At 53.8% G+C, this 25,109-nt stretch overlaps 6 protein-coding genes across 6 annotated transcripts; 3 read left to right on the top strand and 3 right to left on the bottom strand.

The window, feature by feature from the left end:
* Positions 1–5,786: 5,786 nt before the first annotated feature.
* Positions 5,787–7,830, top strand: M421DRAFT_245533 (uncharacterized protein). Its single transcript, XM_033588548.1, has 5 exons — positions 5,787–6,275; positions 6,378–6,610; positions 6,766–6,967; positions 7,200–7,503; positions 7,558–7,830. The coding sequence occupies exons 1-5, from the start codon at positions 6,017–6,019 to the stop codon at positions 7,610–7,612; spliced, it is 1,053 nt and encodes a 350-aa protein (XP_033452887.1). The 5' UTR covers positions 5,787–6,016; the 3' UTR covers positions 7,613–7,830.
* Positions 7,831–10,434: 2,604 nt separating this feature from the next.
* On the top strand, positions 10,435–12,928 carry M421DRAFT_416253 (uncharacterized protein). The gene is made up of 2 exons (XM_033590995.1): positions 10,435–11,105; positions 11,153–12,928. The coding sequence occupies exons 1-2, from the start codon at positions 10,533–10,535 to the stop codon at positions 12,815–12,817; spliced, it is 2,238 nt and encodes a 745-aa protein (XP_033452886.1). The 5' UTR covers positions 10,435–10,532; the 3' UTR covers positions 12,818–12,928.
* Positions 12,929–13,014: 86 nt separating this feature from the next.
* M421DRAFT_416252 (DUF602-domain-containing protein) lies at positions 13,015–14,399 on the top strand. The gene is made up of 2 exons (XM_033590994.1): positions 13,015–13,602; positions 13,664–14,399. The coding sequence occupies exons 1-2, from the start codon at positions 13,087–13,089 to the stop codon at positions 14,180–14,182; spliced, it is 1,035 nt and encodes a 344-aa protein (XP_033452885.1). The 5' UTR covers positions 13,015–13,086; the 3' UTR covers positions 14,183–14,399.
* Positions 14,400–14,957: 558 nt separating this feature from the next.
* On the bottom strand, positions 14,958–15,825 carry M421DRAFT_89011 (uncharacterized protein; the record flags this gene model as incomplete). Its single annotated transcript, XM_033597727.1, has 3 exons — positions 14,958–15,444; positions 15,568–15,710; positions 15,820–15,825. 3 exons carry the CDS (start codon positions 15,823–15,825, stop codon positions 14,958–14,960), a joined length of 636 nt encoding a protein of 211 aa, XP_033452884.1.
* Positions 15,826–17,637: 1,812 nt separating this feature from the next.
* On the bottom strand, positions 17,638–18,909 carry M421DRAFT_97919 (uncharacterized protein; the record flags this gene model as incomplete). Its single annotated transcript, XM_033598558.1, has 6 exons — positions 17,638–17,951; positions 18,004–18,168; positions 18,219–18,307; positions 18,357–18,556; positions 18,611–18,838; positions 18,889–18,909. The coding sequence occupies 6 exons, from the start codon at positions 18,907–18,909 to the stop codon at positions 17,638–17,640; spliced, it is 1,017 nt and encodes a 338-aa protein (XP_033452883.1).
* Positions 18,910–21,093: 2,184 nt separating this feature from the next.
* Positions 21,094–24,346, bottom strand: M421DRAFT_53660 (glycine dehydrogenase; the record flags this gene model as incomplete). Its single annotated transcript, XM_033595138.1, has 2 exons — positions 21,094–21,185; positions 21,241–24,346. 2 exons carry the CDS (start codon positions 24,344–24,346, stop codon positions 21,094–21,096), a joined length of 3,198 nt encoding a protein of 1,065 aa, XP_033452882.1.
* Positions 24,347–25,109: the final 763 nt, after the last annotated feature.

Raw genomic sequence — 25,109 nt, 5'->3', positions numbered from 1 at the left:
CGCCCTGGAACGTCATGAGGTCGCCGTCTTCATGCGCGCACTTCCAATGCGACCACGATCGTACTGGACCATGTAGTAGTGGTTCCGGCAATGTCCTGTTTGTACGGATCCATTTTCCTGTTTCGACATCAATCTTCGCTCGCTCTAGGCTCGCGGAAGGTTCAAGCTACAGATCGCACTCGCATTAGGGCAGAAGTGCAGACGCGAGCCTGCATGGTTACGTTTCTGTTTACCGAATCTCACGACGCCCGAATCTCGTCGGACGCAGCAATTGAATCTTGGGTCGAAGACATAAAGTGGTGACAATGCTTGTCCAACCGACTATTCGGCTCTATGCCGTGTTATCCGGATCAAGACATCATTGTTGTTCAATGCCGGAGTTGCCTCCTGGCTGTTGAATGGTGTTTAGTGTGGGGAGGTGGTTCCGTCTGACCCCGAAGCATCGTGCTATTGGCAGTCACTGCGGTGCCGCTGTAAGCAATTGTGTGGGAGATTTGCATGATCTGCTCGCTGCCGATAATTTGCGCATGAGTGAAACTCTTGGTAAAGAATGCCCTGATGATCCACCGCCAAAGAAGTACCGGCGAGGTCATACCCGAGACTAGGTGGTAAGCCTGAGTAAGAGCCGTGACCTCCCCTTCTTGTGCTGTTTCAAATCATCTTGCCTTTCAGGATGTGACTGCTATTCTGGGTCGTGACATGATCTTGTTGTAATTGGAGTGAGGACCGCAATCGTACCCTTTCTGGACCCTTAACGTAATGCTGAGTTACGCATGTTGAAACAATCGATAGCGCGAACAGCCTCGCATTCGTGTTGTTCGTGGTTAGTGTGAATGAGGATTGACAGGCGTCCGGCAGCTGCTTCTCACTGGACCTCCCGAACCAGTTCAGGCTAGAAGGGGGGATCTAAGCGGTTCGCGCTACGTGCAGCAGGTTGCAAGCAGCCAACGTGGTCCCTGTGACCGGGCTCCGTTTCATCCTCCGAGCATGCCGACTAAACCAAACAAGCTTTATCGATTCTCGACGGAGGAAGCGAAATGCTTCCAGAGCTGAGGCGCTGGGAAAGCTCGTCGGGTGCATCAACTTAAGTCACCTGAAAGTGTCAAGGATCGTATCCGATCTTGAGGTCACGTCGTCCTGCAGCGCAATGTGTGAATGTCATGCCCAGAGACTGGTAGAAGATAACTCAGCGGTGTGGTTGTCAATCATCCTGCATCGATGGCTGACCCAGATGCGAACGCGCCAGCGGCCCCCGAGTACAACGCCAGTCATGACAATAATGGAATGAAGATGTCCGACTACGAACGCGCTCAGATCCGCTCATTCAGCAATGTCATGGGCGGAGGTAGAGTGGAAAGATCAGGCGACCGTCATCACAACCGAGGCAAGTCATCACTGGCCTGCAAGCCAGGAAGCAGAATCGGCGAACCAGAGGAGAGGGATTCCATTCACGCGATTTCAAATCAAGGCAAGCTGCCAGGAGCGATCACCGGCCGCCAAAATCGGGCATTCTTCGGTCGCTGTGGATGCCGCATCTTGCAGGTGGAGTGGGGTACCTATGCCTGGCGTGCAATGACCTTTAGCGCGGTTTGACAGAAGATCTTAGAGGTTGGAGTTGCGAGTTGTGTTGAACACGGCTCCGCGGGATTGGTGCTGGTGAAGATGGAGAAAGTGTACCGGTGCTCAATCTGAAGATCTCTCCCGAGTTCTTTCGGAAATCTGACGCTTGTGGAGATTGTACCCTTGATAATACCTAGGTAGAGCGTAACCTTATGCAGGGCGACATCATTGCAGATGTCGCATGCCGTGCAGCTTGTGCAAGAGTCAGCGCCTCTGAAATTGAGTTTGTGTGCTGTCGAAAAGTGGAAAGCCAGGAGGCGTTGCAGCTGCGAGGGTGGGGTACAAAGCTTGTGCAGGAAGTTGTTCTTCCGATGTAAGATGATTGAAGATCAAACGGTCACAGAAAAGGAAGGTGCTGGGTTGAGGGCAAGCCACGCGGCGTGATCCAAGATTCGACATGCATCGTACCCAACATCATGCTTTGAAGTTACATTTGTTGCTTTTTGCTTAACGCAAGCCTTCTTCTCACCTGAGCATTCGTGTTGGAGGGATGGTGGAGGCACGTCCCTACCAATAGCAGCGCACATATGATCTCCAATTAAATCGCGCAGGATTCTAGTGGGCTTCGAAAAACTGTGCGCGGAGACTGCACTGCAGGCTGCGGGTGCTGTGGACAGGGGTCCTACATAGATTTGCGGGACCGACGTGTTCAACACCTTGTCATCATGGCCGAGAACGGAACAAAACTTCCAGCAGCTGAATGTCAGCAGTGTTTGGGGCAGGCAAGGTCATGCGCATGTTCGCACGATAATGCCCCATCTTCCAACGCGGCAAGTACGTAATCTAGGCTCTGACATCTGGGTCTCTTGAGAGAAAAGCTGCAATCGGCATCCGGAGATGCTTGACGACAATGCTATTGAAACCCCGAGATGTTGAAGTCGGCCGCGAAATCGGCCACCGGAAACAGTGCGTCGGCGTCAACGGGAGGTCCAAATCCGGTCCTCCGGCAAGGCAAGGGCAAGGACCAGGGCGGCTTGGAAAGTCAGCCATTTCTCCGCCACGTGAGGGCTGTCGGCGGCATTTCGCTGAGGGTAGACTGGCCGAAAAGTTGGACAGCCACAAAGTCAACGCCTTGCATTGGGACAGGGGATCCTTGTCGGAGTCACTTGCTCGCCCAGATTCATCGGCGGCAGTAATGTTCCTTGATCGGGCTCAACATTAGCCGCAAGAGCCGTGCTGTGAGAGTGTGGATTGGCGATAAAGCAAATTGTGATAGATACGCAGCGTTTGGCCAGCAAGATGATTCGATATATGTGCGTTCATTCATCGCAGCCTTGCACAAAATCGATACTTGCATGCATCGTGGTTGCCGTGCAGGAATCAGTTGCGAGCTGTCTTGGGGCAGGTTCGATTTCCGTGATCTGGTACTGTGATCACCACTCCCAAGATGCAAGACGGCTCGAGGTGCATTATACAGAAAGAGATGCGCCTGTATACTGCAACGATGGTGTGTGAGAGGAATTTTCTCTGGCGTATCCCTATCCCCATCCCCATCCCCACCGCACCCTTTGAACACGGACGGTGCAAGAGGCCACTCATGTCGTGCTTGAGGTTACTCCCGCTCCCGCTCGACGGCGTAGCAGACAATGTAGGCTAGCGGCACCTCTCGTGTCCATCCTGGGTCTGATCAGTCTTGGTGGTCTGACGACCAGTCAGAGACTTGCGGTGACTTTGAGCCGACATTGCGCATTCTGGTTGGCTACTTTGCCATTTGGCTTTGCTCTCAGCAAACATATGCACCACGTAAATGATGACGAACTCGTTTCGAGTAGAGCGACAAGATGTCAAAAACCTCTCCGAAGCGAATAGGTCGCATCACGAATCCAGTGCTCTCGCATGTGGATATGCCACACGCGCTGCCCCACGTTACGCACCTGATATGTAGAACGATGATAATGTCAGTCTGGCCCCGCTTATCGACGCGGGAGACGCAGTGCCAACGCTCTCCACGTTGCTCGCCAAATGCAAAAGCAATGCGACTGCCCGTGACAGCTCGGCTATCAGCCCCTGCAAGATACGGTGGCCTGCCGAGCGAGACTGTCGGTGGCGAATCACTGCACCCAAGAAGGATGCGCCCGTGAAATTGCGTGTGAATCCGGAGTCCGAGACTGATCGTAAGGTACCAAATATTGAGGAGGATGGGTCACAGATGGTTGGGGTAGTGGACCTCCGTGGCAATCTCCATCCTTGCACGTCTGCAAAACGCGGCAGAGCTGCAGGTATCGTGTCCCCTTGCGAGCGCAGTGTCTTCGACGCGCCCGTTAACGCCCGACATATTTGGCATGTCCGTCCGTATGCTGCGACGAGGAAGAGGGTTCGCCCTTGTGACGCCCATCGAGACCTTCAAGTTACCGGCAAAAGCTACCGAATGTGACCGCCCTCGCTCCACATGCTGATTTTCGCACACCGCAACAGCTTCGGTTCGCAGTTGCAGCGCATTGGGCATAATTGCCGCTTTTGAGGTGTCTGTGTGCCGTGTCCAATATTGGCGTGCAGTCGTTTTGAGGCCGCCCCATCCGTGACATGATTCGTGCCGTCAGTTCTGAGGGCGATTGATGAAGTCTGTGATGCGAAGAAGAAGTCAAAGTTGATGTTGGTGGTGTTATACAACTGTAGTCTCACCTAGCAGCTTTTAGTACTAGCTGTCGACCAGGCGCCAAAACCTGTGCCTACCCGGTACGCTAGAGGTAGACTAACTATCAGCCTCATCACATCGCTGCACTCTTCTTTCGACGTCGTCTAAACGCAGAACATGGAGTCGCGCGCCCACAACAATCCCCGGCAACATGGTCGACGCTCTCAGCCGTGCCTCGCGGCTCAGCATCGTCCGTCCGCCGCACGGCCTCTCTGCGCTCCCTTAGTCAGCGATGATCGGCACCTGCCACACATTTAACCCGTCGGACTGTTTCTCGTCGAGATTAGCTTCCTCGCCACTCTCGCGCCTTCCCAACTTTGACCTTAGTTTACGTCGCGAATCTCAGCGCGCTCACCACCATCACCCGGTGCCTTGCTCTAACGCCCGTCACCAACGAGTAGCTTGCTGCCCCAGGCACATCAGATCTCACTCGCGCCCGCTGTGCTACGCGTGCAACCCGCCGCCAGTGCTGCCCGTCGCCCTCTGGCGCGTCTGAAGTTCTCCCCATAACAAACCCACGCGCAGTGCTTGTCCTGCGCCAACGCGCGAGTCACCTGAGCGCATACAGCTGCATCAGATCACGCACCGCCTTTGACGCTCCATAGGCTGCCAACGCTTTGAGGAGCGCTCAGCATTCGTGTGGATTCTTCTGGCGGAGACTCGGCCGGACAACAGGCTGATCGCCTTCACTCGGCACGCTCGGCGCATTGAGCAAATAGTACCAGCAGCAGTGCAGGAACAGCCACTCTGCCATTGAATCTTTCATCTGTCATCGACACCGCCGACGGCCCGACTGCCTGCGTTTGCCTCTTTGCTGCATTCAGCGCGTCTGTCCAGAATTCCTCTGCTCTCGGTGAAAGCGTCCTTCTGCCTGCTTGCGAGCTTCACTCTGTCTTCGGCGAACAAGCACCACCCACCCAGGTACCTGGCAGCCTACCAGCCTACCAGCGACCGCATACACTCCCCCGCGCCATCTCAGAAAAGCCGCTCCTCGAGCCAGCCCACCGTTCCACAGTTTGCGTGCAGCGCCAAACCACGTTCCCCTAGCACGCCCAGAGCAGCAGAAAGGCCACGATTACGACACGGCCTTACCGATTTGGTCTCGCCACGAACCACGCCTGCGAGCATTACGTCTTGATTGACCGACAGAGCTAGCTTCTCCTCGGTCAAGCGGCGACCCGGCCTCTGGAACGTCATTGGTTGACCCGTCCCAAAATTCTGCGCCACCCAGAAAGCTGCTAGCGCGTGTCTTCCAAATCCACGCTCGCCCCAGCTCCACTGACCCACCGAGCAAGCTCATTCACCGCTAGCGCCGTGCAACGAGAGGTTGCACTTCGCTGCGCCTTCGCTCCGCGATTCGAGGGCTTCTCACCCCTGTCGCAACCCCTGTCCCCGGTGGCCTCGAGCGTGCGTCTTCCGTGCGTTATCTTTTCGACGGTCTAAATCTGCCAAACTGCTTGTCCTTCCATCTGGGCGCACTGGAAACCACACCGTCTGCAAATCACCCGCGTTTAACTTCCACGCTATCGTGTCCTGTCAAAATTGCCATTCTGCGGTTTCCTGGCTGTGCGCAATTCTTGGCACCCCTCCGTCTGCTTTTGTACGGTTAGTCGCCTGTCTTCCATCGACCGCGGCAAATCATCCGAAGACGGTCTCTGCAACCGTCATATCTTCCCAGCCATTCCTCTTCCTCCACCACGCGCAACCATTCCCAGCTTAGAGCTTCGGTCCAACTCGACCTCTTGAAAACGTACACAGTCTATGGACGCAAGGCAACAAGACTACCCGCAGTCAGGTTTGAGCTCACCGTACCCAACCTTCTCTGAACCACCTTCTGAGGATACCTTTGCAGATCAAGCATCTGCTGCGCAATACCCTCCTCAAGGTCAAGACCCTCGAGCTGCGAACCTCACACCCACTTCCGACTACAGCAGCCTCCCACCGTCCGCTAGGTCAGGCTCTTTCCCGGAATACATTCAACGCTCGTACCAACCAGGCGCTCAAGGACAAGCACCCGGAGGTATGGCGCAACAACAAAGTCCGTCAATGCCTCTCTCTGATAGTCAAACCAATGACCATCAACAACCTCAACAACTCAAGTCTGACAACGATGTTCCTATAGATCCATCGATTGCTGCCCAGACGAGCCCGACCTACCCTCACCAGCAGCAATACTCGCCCTACACCCCTCACCACGATATGCAGCACTACCCGGGACATCCGCAGACTCCAATGTACGGGCAGCGTCCTGAGTGGGCTGGTCAATATGCTCAGCCTGGCATGCACTACGGTCATCCAGCTTCATCCGGTCCACCGGCCCCCGCAATGGTGTCGCCTGTCCAAAGACCTCCAACCGTAAGTTTTTCTCCATCAGCACGTGCGCGACGCGTCTCTTGCGATCCTCAACGACATGAGATCGGTATTAGAGGTGTGCGACGCGTCTGAGTTGAACCAAGCCACGCGCCAAACATATGCGCGATTGCGAAAATTTGAGCTAACGACGCGTCTAGGGCGGTCACCCTTTGTCTACCGTCTACTCATTTGTGCCCATACCAGGTGCGCAACAGCACAAGCGACCGCGCCGACGTTATGAAGAGATCGAGCGCATGTATAAGTGCGGCTGGAACGGATGTGAAAAGGCTTACGGCACTTTGAACCATCTGAACGCGCACGTCACGATGCAATCGCACGGCGCGAAGCGAACACCAGAAGGTATGTCTTGCGCTTTCATGATTTCAGACTCTTGACAGTGTTGTGGTCGCTCTTGTCAATTCGACGCGCTAAGCTAGCACTGGGGTTGTGTTGCGGCTGCGCCATCTCATGGTGTTCCCACTACTCTGGATAGTCTCTGGCGATGGAAGCTAGCAACTGTCCACCCTTGCTCATTCACCTTGGCATTCACCAACAACACCTCGTTGGTTCCTATGACTGACTTTTATTGCAGAGTTCAAGGAGATACGCAAAGAATGGAAGGCCAAGAAGAAGGAGGAGGAGGCTCAGCGCAAGGCTGACGATGAACGCCAACGCGCTGAGATGCACCAGCACGCGCAGCAGCAGCGTGTTGCGCATGACGGTGGCCCACCCGAGGCACCTGTCTACGGACAGATGCGCCAGGCTGTAGGCGTTCCCGGCCAGCAGCCTCCGCACCCTCAGCTGCCACCCATTGGGTATCAGCCGGCTGCCTCTGGCACTTCGGCTGCTCCTCAGTACGGCACGCACAGTCCGGGTCTTCCTGAGGGCATGGCACAGTATGCTCCTCCCAACAATGCATACGACAGTCCTAGTAATAACCTCAACAATAGTTATCCCCAGTCGCCATACGGCCAGAACCCCCAGATGTACCAGCAAGGTCATTAGGAAGATCAACAAAACAGCGATTACGACACGAATGATGAGCGACTTGACGCTGATTCGGAAATGACTCTACGCAACCTCCCTCATTAGTCTCGAGGTCTGCTATGGGGCTATTATCATCTACACGAGTAGTCGGTCGCACTATGAGACAGGTATGGGCTGGTTCAGCATTTTATACACAGGTCGGGGGTTGCATTTACAACTGGCGGCGGCTGTATCCCTTTATTTTCATGGTGTTCGGGGTAGGACTAAGACGACATTTCCTTCTATATCCCCAGGTCAATGGTCGAGGGTTCCAGTACCCAAATGGGCAGCGCGATGGATCAAAATGTTCGGCGGTAATTTCTTGAACTGCGAGCTTGTCAACCGTCCTGTTTTGCTACCCGCGGGTGTCGTTAGTTCAAAATGCTGGGTTATTCTCTTCTACTGAACCTAGATTTCATGCATCCTTTTGGCGCTCAGACAGAAACAATTGGTCATTCAGGCTTTGTGACCACTGCTTCTTTCGTCCATTGCATGTATTGTATTGAAACGCTCGTGTATTCGCAACGCCTCGGGTGTCGAGTCGCGTCGAGCTGCATAGCAATGAGACTCGAAGGCCTGGGGTGCGCCCTTGCACCATGTACTGAAACCCGTCACCCATGTGCACACGCATGTCACCGTCTATATCTGCACACCCTTGCCGCGACGCAAAACAACGTGTTTGCAGTTTAGTGCCGGATGCCAGTAGACCCGTCTCAGACAGCGAACATGACGTGGACACATGCAGAGGTCTAAGTCGCATTGCATCTGAGAAAGCATTCAATCTGACACTTCAGTCTCCTCTCTACACATGCGCACATGCGTACACGTATCAGCAGCCACATACTGGCCCTCATCTCACACACTGCTGGCTGGTGGCACTTCTGCAGTCGCAAGGCACCGGACACAACGCAGTGCGGGCACGGGGTTTTCGAAAGCTGATTGGATGCACATGCAGCTGCCATCCTGGACGGCGATCGCAGCAGCCAGTCGAACGTGCAGTACATTACACACAATGTGAGGGGAGGCGCAATCGTACCAAACGAGCACTCGACGTGATACATGAAGATGACGTGCAGTACAGTGCAGTGCACCACATGTGCGGTTGCCTTACGATTTGAATTGTATGGTATTGGTACTACAAGTTTGGATGAACACATCGGACTCTTCTCGCCAAAAGCCGATGATGAGCATCTTGTATCTCCAGGCCTTCCCAAAACCAAACAACGAACTCCGCCCCACCTTTCGCTACCATCACTTGAGTACATGACTTCGTGCTGTCACCGAATATTCCAGGCCTAACCTTTAGATCCTGCCTTGTTCTCGAGAAGCCGTTCTCCAACGCCGTGTGGTTCCGCATGCAGCAAGATCCCTCTGTGTGACCGAAAACATGGAGTGACCATCACTGTAGGCCGCTTTCTGTCGTCAACATGGGAGCTACAAGTGAGGAGTGCAATTGGCCAGATTCGTTACGCAGCCATGAAGTGCGAGAGCAGACCTTGCTTGGTCATGCGCGCGGCAGGACTCGGGAGGATGAAGACGGCAAGATGAGCGACGCAGAGTGAGCTGTCCGATGGTTGCGGCGTGCAGTGGTGACGGAGGCGGTGGCTGCGGCTGCCTTTCAGTGTCAACGAAGCCCCCAGAGCTCACATATTCTCAGATACGTACGCCAACTACCCCATAGGTATTTAACCATTCCCACCACCGAGCGCTAAGATCGCTGGTAAGCCTTGCAAGCTCCTGTTTAATGCAAGATATCCGTTGGCAAGACTAGCGCCAACGGCTACTTAGATCCTTCCATCAGCCCAGCTAAACTGGCGTTGGGCTGCGCACTTGCTTTTTCTCCGTGCCTCGCACCGCTTCGTAGGCGCAAGCTAACACCTGCCAGGGCACCAGGGCAGCACCATGCCAGAAGGCTCCTAACAATCTCCCGCGCTGACGGCGGAGACTAGTAGCGGTGCATGCGCGCTGCGTGTGGTGCGTTACACAGCAGCGCGGAGCCACACGAGAATGTGGAGTGGCGCCTGCTTGCTTGCTACTGGAGAAGTTCTGAAGGTCATTCCACAGGACGGAGAGCAAATGAAGCGCAAGGACGCTCTGCAGCGCAACTATGCAGGCTGATGGGCTCGATCAATGGCACAGTAGCATACTTGTAGCAACAACACCCTGGCCGTCCGACCTGCGACACAAGCACAGCGCGCACAGCAAGGCCTCGCACTCATTGCGCACTCCTTGCGTGCGCCGCCCACGATACACGTGTGCGACGGATCGCCTCTGCTCGCACCAGCGCCGGCCATCACGAGTCGTCCTGTGCGAAGGCATTTCGTGCATGCACAGTGTCGCGCCGTGGGAAAGCCGTGTGCGACAGTAGTAGGAAGTAGTCTAATCCGCCACGTTGGCCGGAGGGTTCAAGCTTAGGGGCAATGGCTGGCTTGCTGGTCACCGATCAGAGCGAATTGCTAGACTGAACGCAGGCTTAGACGGAGGCTTGAGCGGAGTATCGTGCTTTAGCTCTCATGTGCCGGCTCCTGCGAGGCCACTTGATCAAGAACTAATCTCCTGGCTTGCTTGCTCGGCTCCAAGGACATGGGAAGGTTGGCTCAGGGACTGTCAGCCTTGCGGCGGAGTGTCTTGCGCGGTGGGCAGCCTAGTGATGTCGGATTAAGGTACATCGAGCTTCTGCAAGCCTTGCTCTAGAAGTAGCACGGCACGGGTAGATACTTGTCCCACAGGATCACCTCCAGGAGTTGCACGAGTTTGATGTTCGTCTTTCCGGCCCAGGTTGATGCTCTTCGGCCTGTCACGTGAGCACCCGCTAGCGTATTCGCGCTGTGGAACGAATGTTTTCTCAAAGTCACGCCGATACACACTACTTGACATAGGTCGAGTACGCGCCGTTCTAATGCTCAACTGTCGCGCCTGCCTTTGGCAATGCGTTCAACCCTTCGATCGCCCTGCTCATCTCCAACGCCTTCGGCACAATGTAAATCCACTTCTACGCCAGAGTCAACAACGGCTCCAGAGCACCGACGTCCGCAAAACCAGCACACGCCCTCACTATCTTACCAAAGTCGAAAAGCTGTCGAACAGCAGAAATGAACCATGGCAGAACTCAGCGGTTGCAGAGAACCAGAAGAAGCGCGAGAGAGCAGCAATGCGGCAGTCGTCATCTGCAGATGTCATTGCCTCTGTAGAGCGGCGAGAAACGCCGAACCTTATGAAGCTGGGTAAGAGAGACACAAGAATGTCAGAAACCGATTGGAACAGGAGGAAGCGGGAGTTGCGGTTCCTACAAGACCCGCTGGACCTGGCGCAGTTCGTACAGGCCGAGTTGAGGAAGGAGAGGGTCGAGGAGATGAAGCAGCTGGTGCGGATGGCGAGTCATTCCATGCCATGTGTGGTCAGCTGGAACCACATCATCGATCACTACCTGGCCAAGTCAAAGGTTGGCGACGCGCTGAAAGTATACAACGACGTACGTGCGGCTATTTCCCTGATGTAGCAAGTGCTCACTCCACACAGATGAAGAAGCGCGCACAATTTCCTGATTCGTACACGTACACAATCCTCCTGCGAGGACTTTCGATCAATGCACAAACTTCAGGTGTGCTCGAGAGGGCACTCTCCGTATACCACTCCCTCTACGCTCCGAATTCTCGAGTCGCACCGTCGATTATACACACGAACGCTGCGCTGCGAGTGTGCGCTCGAGCGCTGGATATGGATGCGCTATGGGGCATAGCCGCGAAGATACCCGAAAAGGGTCCTGCTGCAGCGAACGCAACAACCTACAACACCATAATCAACGCGATCCGCCAAACCATGTTGCTTAACCGACCGAGCGGCGAGTCTGTAGAGGAAGCGGCGGCGAGGAAGGAGCGCAGCATCACGGAAGCAAGGAGGCTTTGGGAGGACATTGCAGGTAAATGGAGGGAAGCTGATCTCGTCATTGATGAGGAGCTGGTGTGCTCAATGGGCAGACTTTTGCTGCTGGGAGCTCGACCACGAGACTGGGACGATGTACTATCCTTGATCGAGCAAACCATGGATATACCGCGACTCGTGCCTCGATTGGGTACGCCAGAACGGAAGGAAGCTGGCTTCCCTCAACTGCGCGCACCAAACGTACCGGACGACTACAAGTTTGATGATGATCATCTGGCACCTGGACAACCCGAGACGCGAGGACAGGAGTTCCTGCCTTTCACAGGCAGCCTCGCGAAACACCTGGCTTTTGTCAAGCCCGACAACAATACGTTGTCACTGATTCAGGAAGCATGTCTGAAGATTGCCGCACCTAGAGCTGCGCAAAAATACTGGGATATGCTATCTGATCAGTACAACATCACACCGGACGTCAACAACCTCAACCATCAACTACGTAATCTGCGGCAGAATCGCGCATCAGCTGCGGCAGTCGAGCTTTTGCAAAAGGATCTGATGGACAAGGGTGTCAAGCCGCCTCCGGGGACATTCAGGATTGCCATGAGTACCTGTGTGCGCGACAAGAATAATCACAACTCGTTCAAACACGGCAGTCAAATCCTCCACTTCATGAATGAAGTCTACCCGGATGTGGATGCGAAGACCGTGGGCATGTACGCTGACCTGGCGAATACATTCCCGTTGGCAAAGGGCCAAGATCTCATCGATGCGCTCACGAATCTCTACCCAATCGTAAAGAACTTGCGCATTCAGATGGGTATTGCTACAGAGGGGGTTTTTGGTACAGAGAAGCCGAAGCGACGCGCCCCTTACCTGACAGGCGAAGCGCGACAGGACGCTCTCGCCGCGATCAGAAAGGTGTACGGCGTCTACGACCGACTTCTGATGTCGAATTTGATTGCAGAAGAGCAGAAGCGGGACTTCAAAAAGGAGAGAGCTAGTCTGTCTGCATTCATCTTGAAGGAGACTGAGAAACATCATGACAGGAAGATCGAGAAGAAGATGCAGGATCTCGACCGGCACGAGAAAGAGTCTTCAGATGAGTTCGATCAGCATAGCTATTTGGCTGACGAAGCGGAGAAAGGAGAGGAGCAAGCTGCTCCAGAGGGGAGCAACGAGAAGCGTACTTGGCGCGATCATGCTTCGGACGACAGCAGAGGCAGTTGGCGAACGAGGAACGCGCAGCCTGCAGACCAGAGAAAGCCATGGAGCAATCGTCTATACTCGTCTCCCTACAACTGAGACGGACAGCGCGTGTGCCGCGAGACCAGTGGGCATTACATGTCGTGGCATATAAATGTACCATATCCTAGGATATGCAGATGAACGACCAATAGATGAAGTAACTTAATGATTCCTCAAAGTTCAAACCCGGTGCCAAGACCTGCCTCCATTTTCGTCCACTCCCGCGCCTCCACTCCGCAAACCCACCATCACCCTCCGCGCTCACTTCGCGCCTCCACACTTACTCACCCTCACACAGACCCACACCTCTCATCTCATACTCCACCATGGGCAACGACGGCGGCTCCATCCCCAAGCGCTGCGAACTTGTTAAAGAAGCCGCCAAGGCGCTCACCACAACACAGGCCAAAGAGCAACTCACCGAGCAACAAGAATACCACTGGTCGACGTGCCCGCTCTCTCGAAAACCGCTCGCCACACCTGTGGTAAGTGACGCCGCGGGCACGCTATACAACAAAGACTCCGTCATCGAGTTCCTGCTCAAGGAGGACGGGCGCGAGAAGGAAGAGGAGGGCAAGGTTGCGGATGTGAAGTCTGATGGCCAGTTTGTAGAGTTGGGGTGTGTTGGGGACAGAGTAAAAGGGATGAAGGATGTTGTGGAGGTGAAGTTCGAGATTGGCGAGGAGGAAAAGAAGGAAGGGAGTGGCAGGAAGGAGAGCTGGATGTGTCCTATTACCGGGCGCGAGCTAGGGCCCGGTGCGAAGGCGGTGTATATTGTGCCGTGTGGGCATGCGTTTGCGGGGAGTGTAGTCAAGGAGGTCGCTGGGTGTGTGTGTTTGCAGGTACGTCTCACTTTGACGAAACGAGGGAGAGTGTGGATGTGGGTCAAGCTAACGAGTACAGTGCAATGAGCCGTATGTCGAGAACGACGTCATTCCCATCCTGCCCACCGTACCGACCGATCTCGCGCGCCTGAATCTCCGGATCAAGACATTGAGGGAGAAGGGTTTCACGCACGCCTTGAAGAAACCGCCGGGCAGCAAAAAGCGCAAGAAGAATGCCGACAAAGAGATGAGCGGCGCCTTTGTATCCACAGATACAAACGGTACACCGTCAAAATCCAAATCCTCGTCCGACGAAGACAGGTCGAAATCTAAAACAAACGGCTCTAAGGCGAACGACACGAACAGCGTGAGCAAGGTAAGCGGCGAGAAGAAAGACACAGCAGACAACGGCATCAAGAACTCGGCAACCGCATCACTGACACGGAAAGTCATGGAAGAGCAGGAAGAGCGTAACAAGAGGAGGAAGCTAGGGCAGAACGAGAATGTCAAGAGTCTGTTCAATACAAGCAACAATGCGCCGAGTAAGGGGAATAGTGCGGATTACATGACAAGGGGGTTCAGTATTGGGAAGAAATGAGCAAATAACTTCCGTGGGAACGGCTGGCTTCGATACCTCGGAAACGATGACATAGAATGGCGTTGGGTGTTTGCACACTACGGCGTTGAGGACGACGTGACGAGCGTGGCGAGGCGGCCATGCGAGCACTGTTACGCGCGGAGAGAAAAATAAATAGAAGATACCCTACAAATTTACTTCATGAAGAGCAGCTGATCTGCGACGTCTGCCTCGCCCTTCTCACACCGTTTACTTTTCTGAATTCTTTCTAGTCTGTCAGCCAGCTGCAGGTATTGATATATTGACCTGTGTTTCTTCGCTTGTACCAGCTTGTTGATACTTCTGTCGGCATTGCCTTGCACCAAATGATCTAAGCTCGTCGTCGTGTCTGCTCCACTCCAAAAGTCAAGTGGCCGCGCGACATAAGTTGCCTACCTCCAAAGCCTTCTGGAAGTGGCTGCATGTCCTGCCGCTTCTAATCTCCTGCCACACTATCGAACAGCATGGTGGAAAGTTCGATGAGCATTCTTTTCTCTTCTCTGCCGACCCAGCATCTGACCCAGCATCTGATCGAAATCGGTAACCTCTGAACCTATGTGCCAGCACGTTGATGTTTGGAATCTGCGCATGGTGATGGAATATCTGTCTGCGGTCTCTGTTCAGCTGGATCTTTCAAAGACATAGAGAATCTGGCAGCAGAATTGCTAGACTCCGATCCGAGAATATATTTTCAAGAGTTGAACGCTCAAGCGTCCACGCCTCCAATGGTGTTGCTACTTTCGTTCCTGCTCGTCCTCTAGTCATCAGCTTGCCGTCTCTGCTTTATCAACATCCTTGCGGGGTCGTCACACTGCAAGTTCATACAGATGTCCTGAGCACCGCAGCAAGCGTCCACAGCGCAGATCTGAGCGCCAGCACAGTCAGAGCTTGTGGTCCAGCTGGCAGGGCCACTGCAAGACACATCTTGCGCGCAGAACCCAATACCTTCAGCAGCGGTGTAGCTGCAACCACCAACACTGTTGCTGCATGACCTGAAGGCACCGTAAACAGTACTGTTGCAGCTAGCATCTAGTGTACCGGGAAGAGTGATGGTGATAGTGGTAGTGGCCTGCGTAGTGGTTGTCTCAGTGACGATGGAGAAGGCCGTGATAGTTGGCGACGCCTGGGTGACGGTTGCCGTAAGTGTGGCAGTCGATGTGGCAAGAGGGATCTTGGTCCGGATTTGAAAGCTGCGATTGCCGGTTTGAAGGTCACAGCAGGAGTTGCGTATGGGACACCACGCTCTGCAACAGAAGTCGCCGTAACAGTCACGGTAGCTCCAGGCAGTGTCACTATCTCCGTTTCGGTGGTAGGTCTGCGCATGCGATTAGTACGAAATGCAGACCGCGGTCGGGAAAAGGACTTACACTGTAGTGGTAATAGGAGTGAAGCTTGTCTGCGTCACAGTCACGCTTGTTGTGGCATCAGATATGCTGATGAAGGAGCCGCAGAAGGAGTACACAGCAGTCTGGTAGTTGACCTTGGTGAGAACGGCAAGAGCGATCTCACCCTATAGTCAGATAATCTTGCTCTCAAGAGGCGACAGTTCAAGCTTGGGAACTGTGACTTTGTTCACCACTGGTGTTTCAGACAGCGGAAACCAAGTTCTGGGAGCTAACAAACATCATAGTTAGGGCGTGTGGTGGTGATAAATGCGGTAGTTATCGAAGGCTGATAGATGGTGGACCAAGAATCTCAACCCATCCTCTTTATACGTCTTCTCCTGCTCTTATCTAACAGCACATGGCTTGACCCAGACAACTGACTAGAAGTTGGTGGCTGAGCTGAACAGTGAGCGATTATGCAGCATCACAATCTCGATCCCGGTACGATTTGCAGTCCACGACCAGATTCCTGGGGCATAGAGTGTAATTTATTGCCAGATTTGACAGCCAAACCGCAGATCTTTCGGGAAATGAGTCGACTTCGCGAAAAGACTCCACTGGCGAGCACCAAAAGGCGATGGTGCAAAAATGCAGGCTCGAAAGTTCCAACTCTTAGATGCGGCTACTGTTACCTGGTTGTTTGTCTATCCATGCCAGGTATTCCAGATCTGATGACTTGCCAAGAAGTTGAGACGTTGCTATCAGTTGATGCTTCGGAGCTTTGCAGACGGACAGCAGTCTTACACAAAGCTAGTACACTAGCGACTCTTTTCAGCCCTGTCTTGGAAAGCAAATTGCACAACTAACTAAATCAGAATAAATGGGAAGTGTCGATGACAAATGAACGTGTATCGATAGAGTCGGCGAATTATGTACCGTCGATCATGCCCTCGACGTGTTGTCGATCAGCCCCGGACCGCCACGGCTCTGGAGAATACCACGAGCACTTCGCCTCGTACGCGAAACCGACGAAGCTGCCCAGCATCGACTGCTGTCACGAAAACCATGGTAGGTGGAAGTCTGAGAGACGGTCACGGTCCGTCGAATACTGGAGGATCGAGCTGACAAGCGTCCTCCGGCTCTATCGGTCCATTTGCGCCGTACAACTCTGATTCGTACCGGAGCAAAGTCGGTTATGCACGGAATGAAGGAAGCCTAGGGTATGTGACGTATTCCAGACTCGTCAGTACGCTTGAAAAATGGGCAACGAGTGCATGTATCGCGTAGGAGACTGACTAGCACCCCGAGCCGTGCCAGCAGACCATCCGACTGAAAATGACGGGTAGATGATGGAGAAGTCAGTGCAGTGAGCAGGGTGCGCATGTAACGAACCATGGCCGCTGGTCCTCTATCTTGGCTGTCTGCAACGCTCTTGTCGGCCTCGTAAGAAGGTAAGTGAAGCATATCTAATAATCAAGTGAGGAGAAGGCAAGGCTTTGCGAGTATCGCGGAAGCAACAAAAGCCGATCAGACGGGAGGGGTAGCTGTAGAAGGCTAAAGACACAGGGTCATCCTCATTGAGTTGGCTGGTCCTGACCCACACCTGTATTGTGGACTGCAAATTCGTGGGGTATGTCGAAGGCGGCACCTCATATTGCAGAGGATACTGCACTTGTGAAGGAAGGTCATCAGCATGATGCGTACAAGGGCTCCGCTTTCACGCCCTATCGACTCTGCCTAGAAAACGCGTCTGTGCGCAAGAGGCTGTATCCGTTTTCGCTCGTTGCTGACTTGCGCCGTTTTCAGGTCTTCGCACGTGTTTCTTGCGTGCCGGTTGTTTGTATTTCATTACTGGTAGAGTACTGTATGATTCCGCTAGAGTGAGAAATATCTAAGGTGAGAGGAGTCTAGTGGTGACGCGGATGTTCAGCCATCTGAACCAATGCTAGATCTGCCTCACAACCAAGTGCAATTTATTGGTTGTAAAGATTCTGCTAAAAGATCCTGCTAGGTAGAAAAATAAGTAAGCGCACATCGGCAAACTGGGTTTACCCCTACTAGGTATTTCGCACTCTAGCGGAATTATACGGTACCGTGTATCCATTTGTATGCTCACACAGCATGCGTCCTGACATTCCATTCTGTCGTAACCATCACATTATCTTTCCTATCATCCTGTCTGGTCGAATCTGTTTGGGACCCCTGAAAGACCAGTTCCAATTCATCGTCGCTGATTCTGCCACCTTGAACGTGTGATCTTGACACGCCCTGATTGCCGAGAGGCTTGGAGCCCGGGTGCTGCTGATAGCCATCGGTACTTCGAGGATACGAGGAGTCGTTCGGTGAGGTGCGGACGACGAGAGCCTTCAATGCGGGTAGAGAGACAACAATGGTTGCTGTGCACATCTCGGCTGTGCACCAAAGATCTTGGAAGAGTCAGAAAACAACACAAAACAAGAAAACTGCAGGACCACATACTACCAGTCGCATCATCGACGAAGTAATCCGTGACCGTGTACACGATGAATCGCGATAGGCTGATAGCAATAGTAATCATGCCAAGGGAGAAAACACCGCACAAAGCAATCTTCTGACGCTTACGCAATTTCAGGCTGCTCAGCAGAAAGAAGGGGACAATGAACACTGCAATCTGGTAAGCAGTGAAACTGAGGATAGTTGCTGACATAACATACGAAGAAGATCAGTAGACCAGTTCAAGGCCCAATTAACAGCGAAGGTGGTGTACGAGTTCCATGTGGAATCCAACTGGTTCTCCAGTGACCTGGTCATTCTGTCAGGTCTGCAAGCTCCATCTACTGTGTTCAACGTACCAGTTGTCGGAGATGTGCGGAGCATGCAAGGTGTCCGAAAGTACAGTAGCGACGAAGCAGCATCCAACATACACAGCAGAGAAGTACACGGCGATTCGACGCCGGAAGCCAAGCGGAATCAGCCACCATAAGAAAGCGACCAGGGACGCCTTTGGGAAGTAGATCCCGAAATCGAAGAAGTAGCACATTACGAACACCGTCTGAAAGCGAAGTCGTTAGCTGTACCCTCTGCAACCAAACGTCCTCATACGCACCTTCATGTATGCGGTCGAATCCGTGAGGAGATCATGCTCGGTCAACGGATGGGCAAGCTGAAGCTTGAGAGCAACGGCCGATCCTACAGAAAAGCCGAGAGCGCTGAACCATGCTCCCCATACAAGGTAATCCGGGAGGGTCAATGTACGACGTTCAAGAAAAACACGGATGTAGCATCGTAGGACAGTGGTTGCTAGCGCAATAGCCACCAGCACGAATTGAACTACCTGTGCTCGTATCAGTCTACCGAAGACCTCCGGCAGTCGCAGAGACCTACAATCGACGCTATAATATCCATACTGCCAGCAGTTGCGCAACTACGCGCTCGTATACAATGAGAAGGAAGTGCCTCACGCCAATACGTGGCAGATTTGGTGGCAACCCCACACGTAAATGCTATTGCCGAATAGGGAGAAGAAAATTGTTCTAGGAAGGAGAGTCCTTCAGGTTACGCGCGCCGCTTTGTTGTTCAATACCACCGATAGTACGCCCGATGAACAGGAAGTTATCCCTCTACGTGCCGCCTCACAGCCATGACTTAGGTAGCCTCATGTACGTCCGGTACCGGAGTCCAACCACAATGCAATGTTAGGCGAGGGCCACTACCTTTCAAGTGTCGTTCTGTCCCGGTATTTGATGCTCACATACACTGCACTATCCTTGACTTCAACAGTAGCCACCTCCGTGACTTCAACACAGAGTTGCGTATCCGTGTCATGACTTATGAGTAAGGCGAACCATGGCAGCTGTTCACGCGTTTTGCGAGCTCGTGCCTCGCAGGCATCCGATATCGCCATTGCATCTCGCCGCAGATTGATCGTTGGGATTTTCTGAGTGCTATTTTGCACCGATGCGAGTCGTAAACGTAAGGCCAAGGCATCCACTGCGCAATCATGACGAAATGCAGACACAAGCACATAGCATTGGCGCTGGCATTACTATGATGCACCCTTGGGGTGGTAGGGCTGTTGATCTTCCCATTGGAGGCTACGACTGCCACACCGGAGCCTTATCCCTGGAAGATCAGAATGTCCGCAGCCAGCTAGTCCGACATGAGGCAGTGCGTGTCGGCGATTCCAGCGTTTGGGTTTGCAGGGTTGATCGGCTCCTGTGGCGTGGTGTCGAGGTCCGTGTTGCGTGGGGAAGGATCCAGATCAAGCGGAAATCATGCGAAGATCACCGGGCTCTTTCGGTGGCACGCCGGCGGCAGATCTTCCGCGGATGGAACGACGCGCGTTCCCTCTAATTGGGTAATGCACTTCCACATTGACTTCTTTGTTCCTTGAAGCCCAAACAGATTTAAAGACAGCCCTAGTCGCACCCCAGGCGATTCAGTGCACGCTGCCTCAGCCAGCCAACCAACGAAGGTAAGTGACCCCTGGTCAGCAACGATCAGACATTCGTTGAACCTTTTCGGCACTGCAGAGCAGCTCCGCGGTGACCAGAACCATTAAGATTGTCATCATTGTCGATCCTGCATGTGCAATCTGATCCATGTCGGCATTCGACACTAACTCAAATTGTACTCGATCGCAACATTCCACGAAGCGCTAGATGAATAAATACCACTGCCAGGAAGGCACAAACTGGATGGAGACGTTTTCTCGAAAGAATCAGCTCGAAATTGCCTCATGACCAGTCACAGACATTTTCGTAGGATCTTCCTGTGTTTGATGGTACTGATGGGGTAGGCCAACCAGATGGGACGCTATCTCAATTGTTAAGCTGGAGGACCATGCTCTTTGGTCGCTGCGTGGTGGTCTCAAACCAGGGCAAATTGAAAGCCCAGGTATCCAGACAATGGATCTCCCACCTTAAGGGAGACCAGGGCCCTGTCTGGAAGCAACATATGTGCAACCAATCTAAACCTCTGCCAACATCGGGATGCCGGGCAGTGGGCGAGCGAGACAGAGCGAGACTAGACATTATCTTTGGCCACAACGCTGTGGCCAGGACTGGCTGTGAATCTCCATTGTTGACGATCAAGTTCCTGATGGTCGTCTTGCCACACGAGTCCCTTAAGCGCAGCAATCGTCCCTGTAAACAACCTCGGTACGTCTCCTCACCTTATGACAGCTGCTGCTTCACTGCATCATAGAGTATTGGACGTCATCAAAAGTACGGCGTCTAGTCCATGTGTGCGCACGCGTATACTATGTACTATGCCAGGCGCAGCCGCAATGAGTTGCAGTGAAACGATCGGCGTGGTAACGAATTGTGGAGCACATTTTCACAAGGGAATGAAGACATCCAAAGCTCTCTCGAATGGATGCGATCTGTGGAAATTCGTCCTACAATCATCTCACACTCTCGAATCCACATCCTCTGATTCGATTCTGACCATCCCGAACGCCGATAATGCAACTCCTGAATGATACCAGCTGTGTTGAAGGAAGGGATATGTTGAGGCGCCGGACTCCCACGCTGGTGTTGAATGTAAATGCAGCAAAAAAAGGGCCACTCGGTGTTGAGAGTGAGTGGCTTAGGTGGGGTTGGGTGCGGCAGCACCGGTAATGTCGCCGCCATCCTGCTCCATAGGAGCGCATGTGCAGAAGAGATTTGTGTCACCGTAGGCTAGTCCAAGTCAGTATGTGCTTACAAGTGGGTCGTTGGGGTACGGTGAACTCACCATCATCGAGCCTGGTGACGCTGGGCCAGAACTTCTTCTCCTTCAGATATGCCAATGGGTACGCAGCGTCCTCCCTGCTGTACGAGCGATCCCAGTTACCAACAATAAGATCTTGCTGGCTGTGAGGAGCGTTTGTAAGCAGGTTGTTTCCGGCTCCCTTGGGCTGCTTGCCGTCCTCGATATCCTTGATCTCCTTGCGGATGGAGATCAGAGCATCGCAAAAGCGATCGAGCTCGACCTTGCTCTCGGACTCAGTAGGTTCGATCATGAGCGTATTGGCAACGGGCCAGCTCATGGTCGGGGCGTGGAAGCCATAGTCTTGAAGACGCTTGGCAACGTCGATAGCCTCAACACTGGCAGTCTCCTTGAAGCCACGGACATCGAGGATGAACTCGTGAGCGCAGCGGCCTTCAGCGTTGGTGTACAAGATGGGGTAGTGGGGTTTGAGCTTAGACATGATGTAGTTGGCGTTGAGTAGGGTAATCTTTGTGGCCTGTGTGAGACCGACAGCGCCCATCATCTTGATATAGGCCCATGAGATGGGCAAGATGGAGGCACTGCCCCAAGGGGCACCAGAGATGGGGTAGACAGCCTGCGCGCCACCAGTCTCGTTTCTCAAGTGACCGGGCAGGAAAGGAGCAAGGTGGCTCTTGACACCAATAGGTCCGACGCCCGGTCCGCCACCGCCGTGAGGAATACAGAAGGTCTTGTGAAGGTTGAGATGGCAAACATCAGCGCCGATCTCGCCAGGTGAGCAAAGACCGATCTGGGCATTCATGTTGGCACCGTCCATGTAGACCTGACCGCCGTACTGGTGAATAAGATCGCAGGCTTCTTTTGCAGCAGGCTCGAAGACACCAAAGGTTGAGGGATAGGTGATCATGAAAGCGCCGAGCTCATCCTTGTGCTTCTCGCACTTAGCTCTAAGGTCGGCAATATCGAGGTTGCCGGTAGCAGTGTCACACTTGACAGGCACAACACGCATACCGCACATGGCGGCACTGGCGGGGTTGGTACCGTGAGCAGAAACGGGAATCAAGCAGATATCGCGCTTTTTGCCAGGCTGCTGTTCGAGGTACTTGCGAATGACACGAAGACCAGCGAACTCACCTTGAGCACCGGAGTTGGGCTGCAGCGAAACAGCATCAAAACCAGTGATATCAGCAAGATCGCTCTCGAGCTGACTGATCATCTCAAGGTAGCCCTTGGCGCGCTCAAGAGGCAGGAATGGGTGCAGGTTGCCCGTGGTCTCCCAAGAAACCGGAGCCATCTCAGATGTTGCGTTCAGTTTCATTGTGCAGGAGCCAAGAGGGATCATTGAGTGAACAAGAGACAAATCCTTGGAAGCCAGGTGATTGATGTAGCGCAAAAGCTCGGTCTCAGAGTGGTGGGAGTTGAAGACGGGGTGTGTCAAGAATTCAGAAGTTCTCTTGTATCCCTCTGGCGCCTCAACTGCAACATGTTGAGAAAAGTCGACCTTGGCGTTGTCGTTGGTGAGGCCCTTGAGCAGTGCAGAGATTGTCTGAGAAGTGGTCGTCTCATCGAAAGACAGACCGATGTGTTTGTCGTCCACCTTACGCACAAGGATCTCGTTGCGTTCCAGCTCGGCGATCAGCAACTCGGTGTTGTTGCCTGTCTCCACTACGAAAGTGTCGAATGCAGCTGGGGCATTGTCAAGCTTCGCGCGTGTACCAGTCTTGTATCCAGCATCGATGAGTGCCTGCTGTACAAGCCTGGTCTTTGCCACGACCTGCTTCGCGATCTGCGTCAAACCGTTGGGTCCATGGTAGACAGCGTACATGGCGCTCATGTTAGCAAGCAGGGCTTGCGCGGTGCAGACGTTGCTAGTGGCCTTCTCACGGCGGATATGTTGCTCTCGTGTCTGCAGGGCAAGACGCGCTGCTGGGTTGCCCAGCCTGTCCTTTGAGAGACCGATGATACGTCCAGGGATCTTGCGCTTGTGCTTGTCAACGCTCGCAAAAAATGCGGCGTGAGGACCACCAAACCCAAGAGGCACACCGAAACGCTGGGCATTTCCAAAAGCAATGTCTGCGCCGAACTCTCCCGGGGGAGTGAGCAGCGTAAGGGCAAGGAGATCAGAAGCTACGCTGAGAAGCGCACCCTGCTTATGAACCTTCTCTGCGAGACCGCGGTAATCGCTCACACCACCATCGGTATCAGGATATTGTGCCAGAACACCGACAAGGTCTTGTCCGAGCTCCTCCACACGTTTGCTGTTGTCCGCCAGTACGTCTGCGACCTCGATCTTGATTCCGAATCCTTCAGCACGTGAGCGAAGGACCTGTATGGTCTGAGGGTGGCATGTCGAAGAAACAAGGAAGGTCTTATTGGGACGCTTCTGGCGCGGCCCTGGCAGCGAACCAAGAGACATAGTCATGGCCTCAGCAGCGGCTGTGGGCTCGTCGAGGAGTGAGGCGTTGGCGATCGAGAGACCGGTCAGGTCGGTGACCATGGTCTGGAAGTTAAGAAGCGACTCCAGGCGACCCTGACTGATCTCAGGCTGGTACGGAGTGTAGCTGGTGTACCATTGAGGGTTCTCGAGCACATTGCGCTTGATGACCTCAGGAACATTGGTGTTGTAGTAGCCCTGACCGATCAAGCTCTTTCCCGGCCTGTTCTGCCCCATGATTCGCTTTGCATTCTTAAGAAAGACGGACTCAGGCACGCCGTTTGCCTGCCAGTCTGCACCGTGGCGGTCCGAGAGCTTTCCAACGCTGAGTTCGCGGTTGTTGAGAATCTCTGCAGGAATGACCTGGCGCACAAACTCGTCCAAGCTGCCTACGGGCGGGTCGAGCGCCTTGAGCATAGCCTCTGCCGACTCGGCAGAAGGGCCAATGTGTCTGCGTGGAAACGTGTCCAGTGCGTCTGTGGGCTTTGCAGAGTCGGTGCTCTGCTTTGGCGTCTCGAAGACATCCTCAGCGGGCTGGACAGCTGCGGCCTGCTGAAAAGCCCGGAACTGCTGACCAGAGCTGACGTATGCTCGCTGTGTGCATTTGGCGAGCGTAGGACGAGGGACCTGGGCAACGCGTGTAGAACGAGCGAGCCTGGTGGCAGAGCTTGCCGCCCTGAGGCACGCTGTGCGCATTGTGACCTTTCTTCCTCCGAGGGGACTAGGAAACTACGATGTGGGGCTTGGGAATATGGAAGTCGCGGGCGAGGAAGCTGGAAGCAGGTCAATTGTATTACCATGCAGGTTTTGAAGGGTGAGCCGTACAATGGCTGTCGCAACTTGACTCGGGCAGTCCACAGCTTGGCCGAAAGTTTTTGGGGCTCTCAACTGCTCGTGTCGTGGCTGTGTTGCAACTCGGAGGACGTTCTACAGAAGACAGTCGCGTGCGTCAAAAGACACGTTAAAGACGAAGAAAAAGAAATCTTGTCAGACCCTTCCACGATAATCTCAAGCGGTCAACCCAGCTAAGTTGTATCTGCATAAATTGCCTGTAAACCGTCATTATCCGCCGCTCTCGATTGATTCGGCGCCGCTGAGGGCACCGATAAGACGATTCGCACCCTTGCCGAGCCAACGGTCGCCTGCCTTGACTCCAGAGAACAACGCCGAACCGGCTCGCCTGCCATAGCTACAACGAATATACCAATCAGGCAACTTTATGCATCGCATTAGGCCTGAAAGTGCAATCTGTTACCTGATGTTTGATGCTCACTTGACTCCACTTTCTTCCCGAGCATCACGAGCTTTTCGCGTTCGAGGGAGATGCATGGACCCCGACGCGTTGCGGGATCGATTGCCCGTCGGAGATCGCTTATGGTAGTTCTCCGTCTCCTGATAGACGATCATCATGTCTCTTTCATCACAGCTTCTGACCTGACGGCAGCCGGCCATCCTCGCT

The sequence above is a fragment of the Didymella exigua genome (genome assembly GCF_010094145.1).
Source record: "Didymella exigua CBS 183.55 unplaced genomic scaffold M421scaffold_3, whole genome shotgun sequence".
Lineage (NCBI taxonomy): Eukaryota > Fungi > Ascomycota > Dothideomycetes > Pleosporales > Didymellaceae > Didymella > Didymella exigua.
Note: the sequence above shows the minus strand (reverse complement) of the source record. Positions and strands in the feature narration are given on the sequence as shown.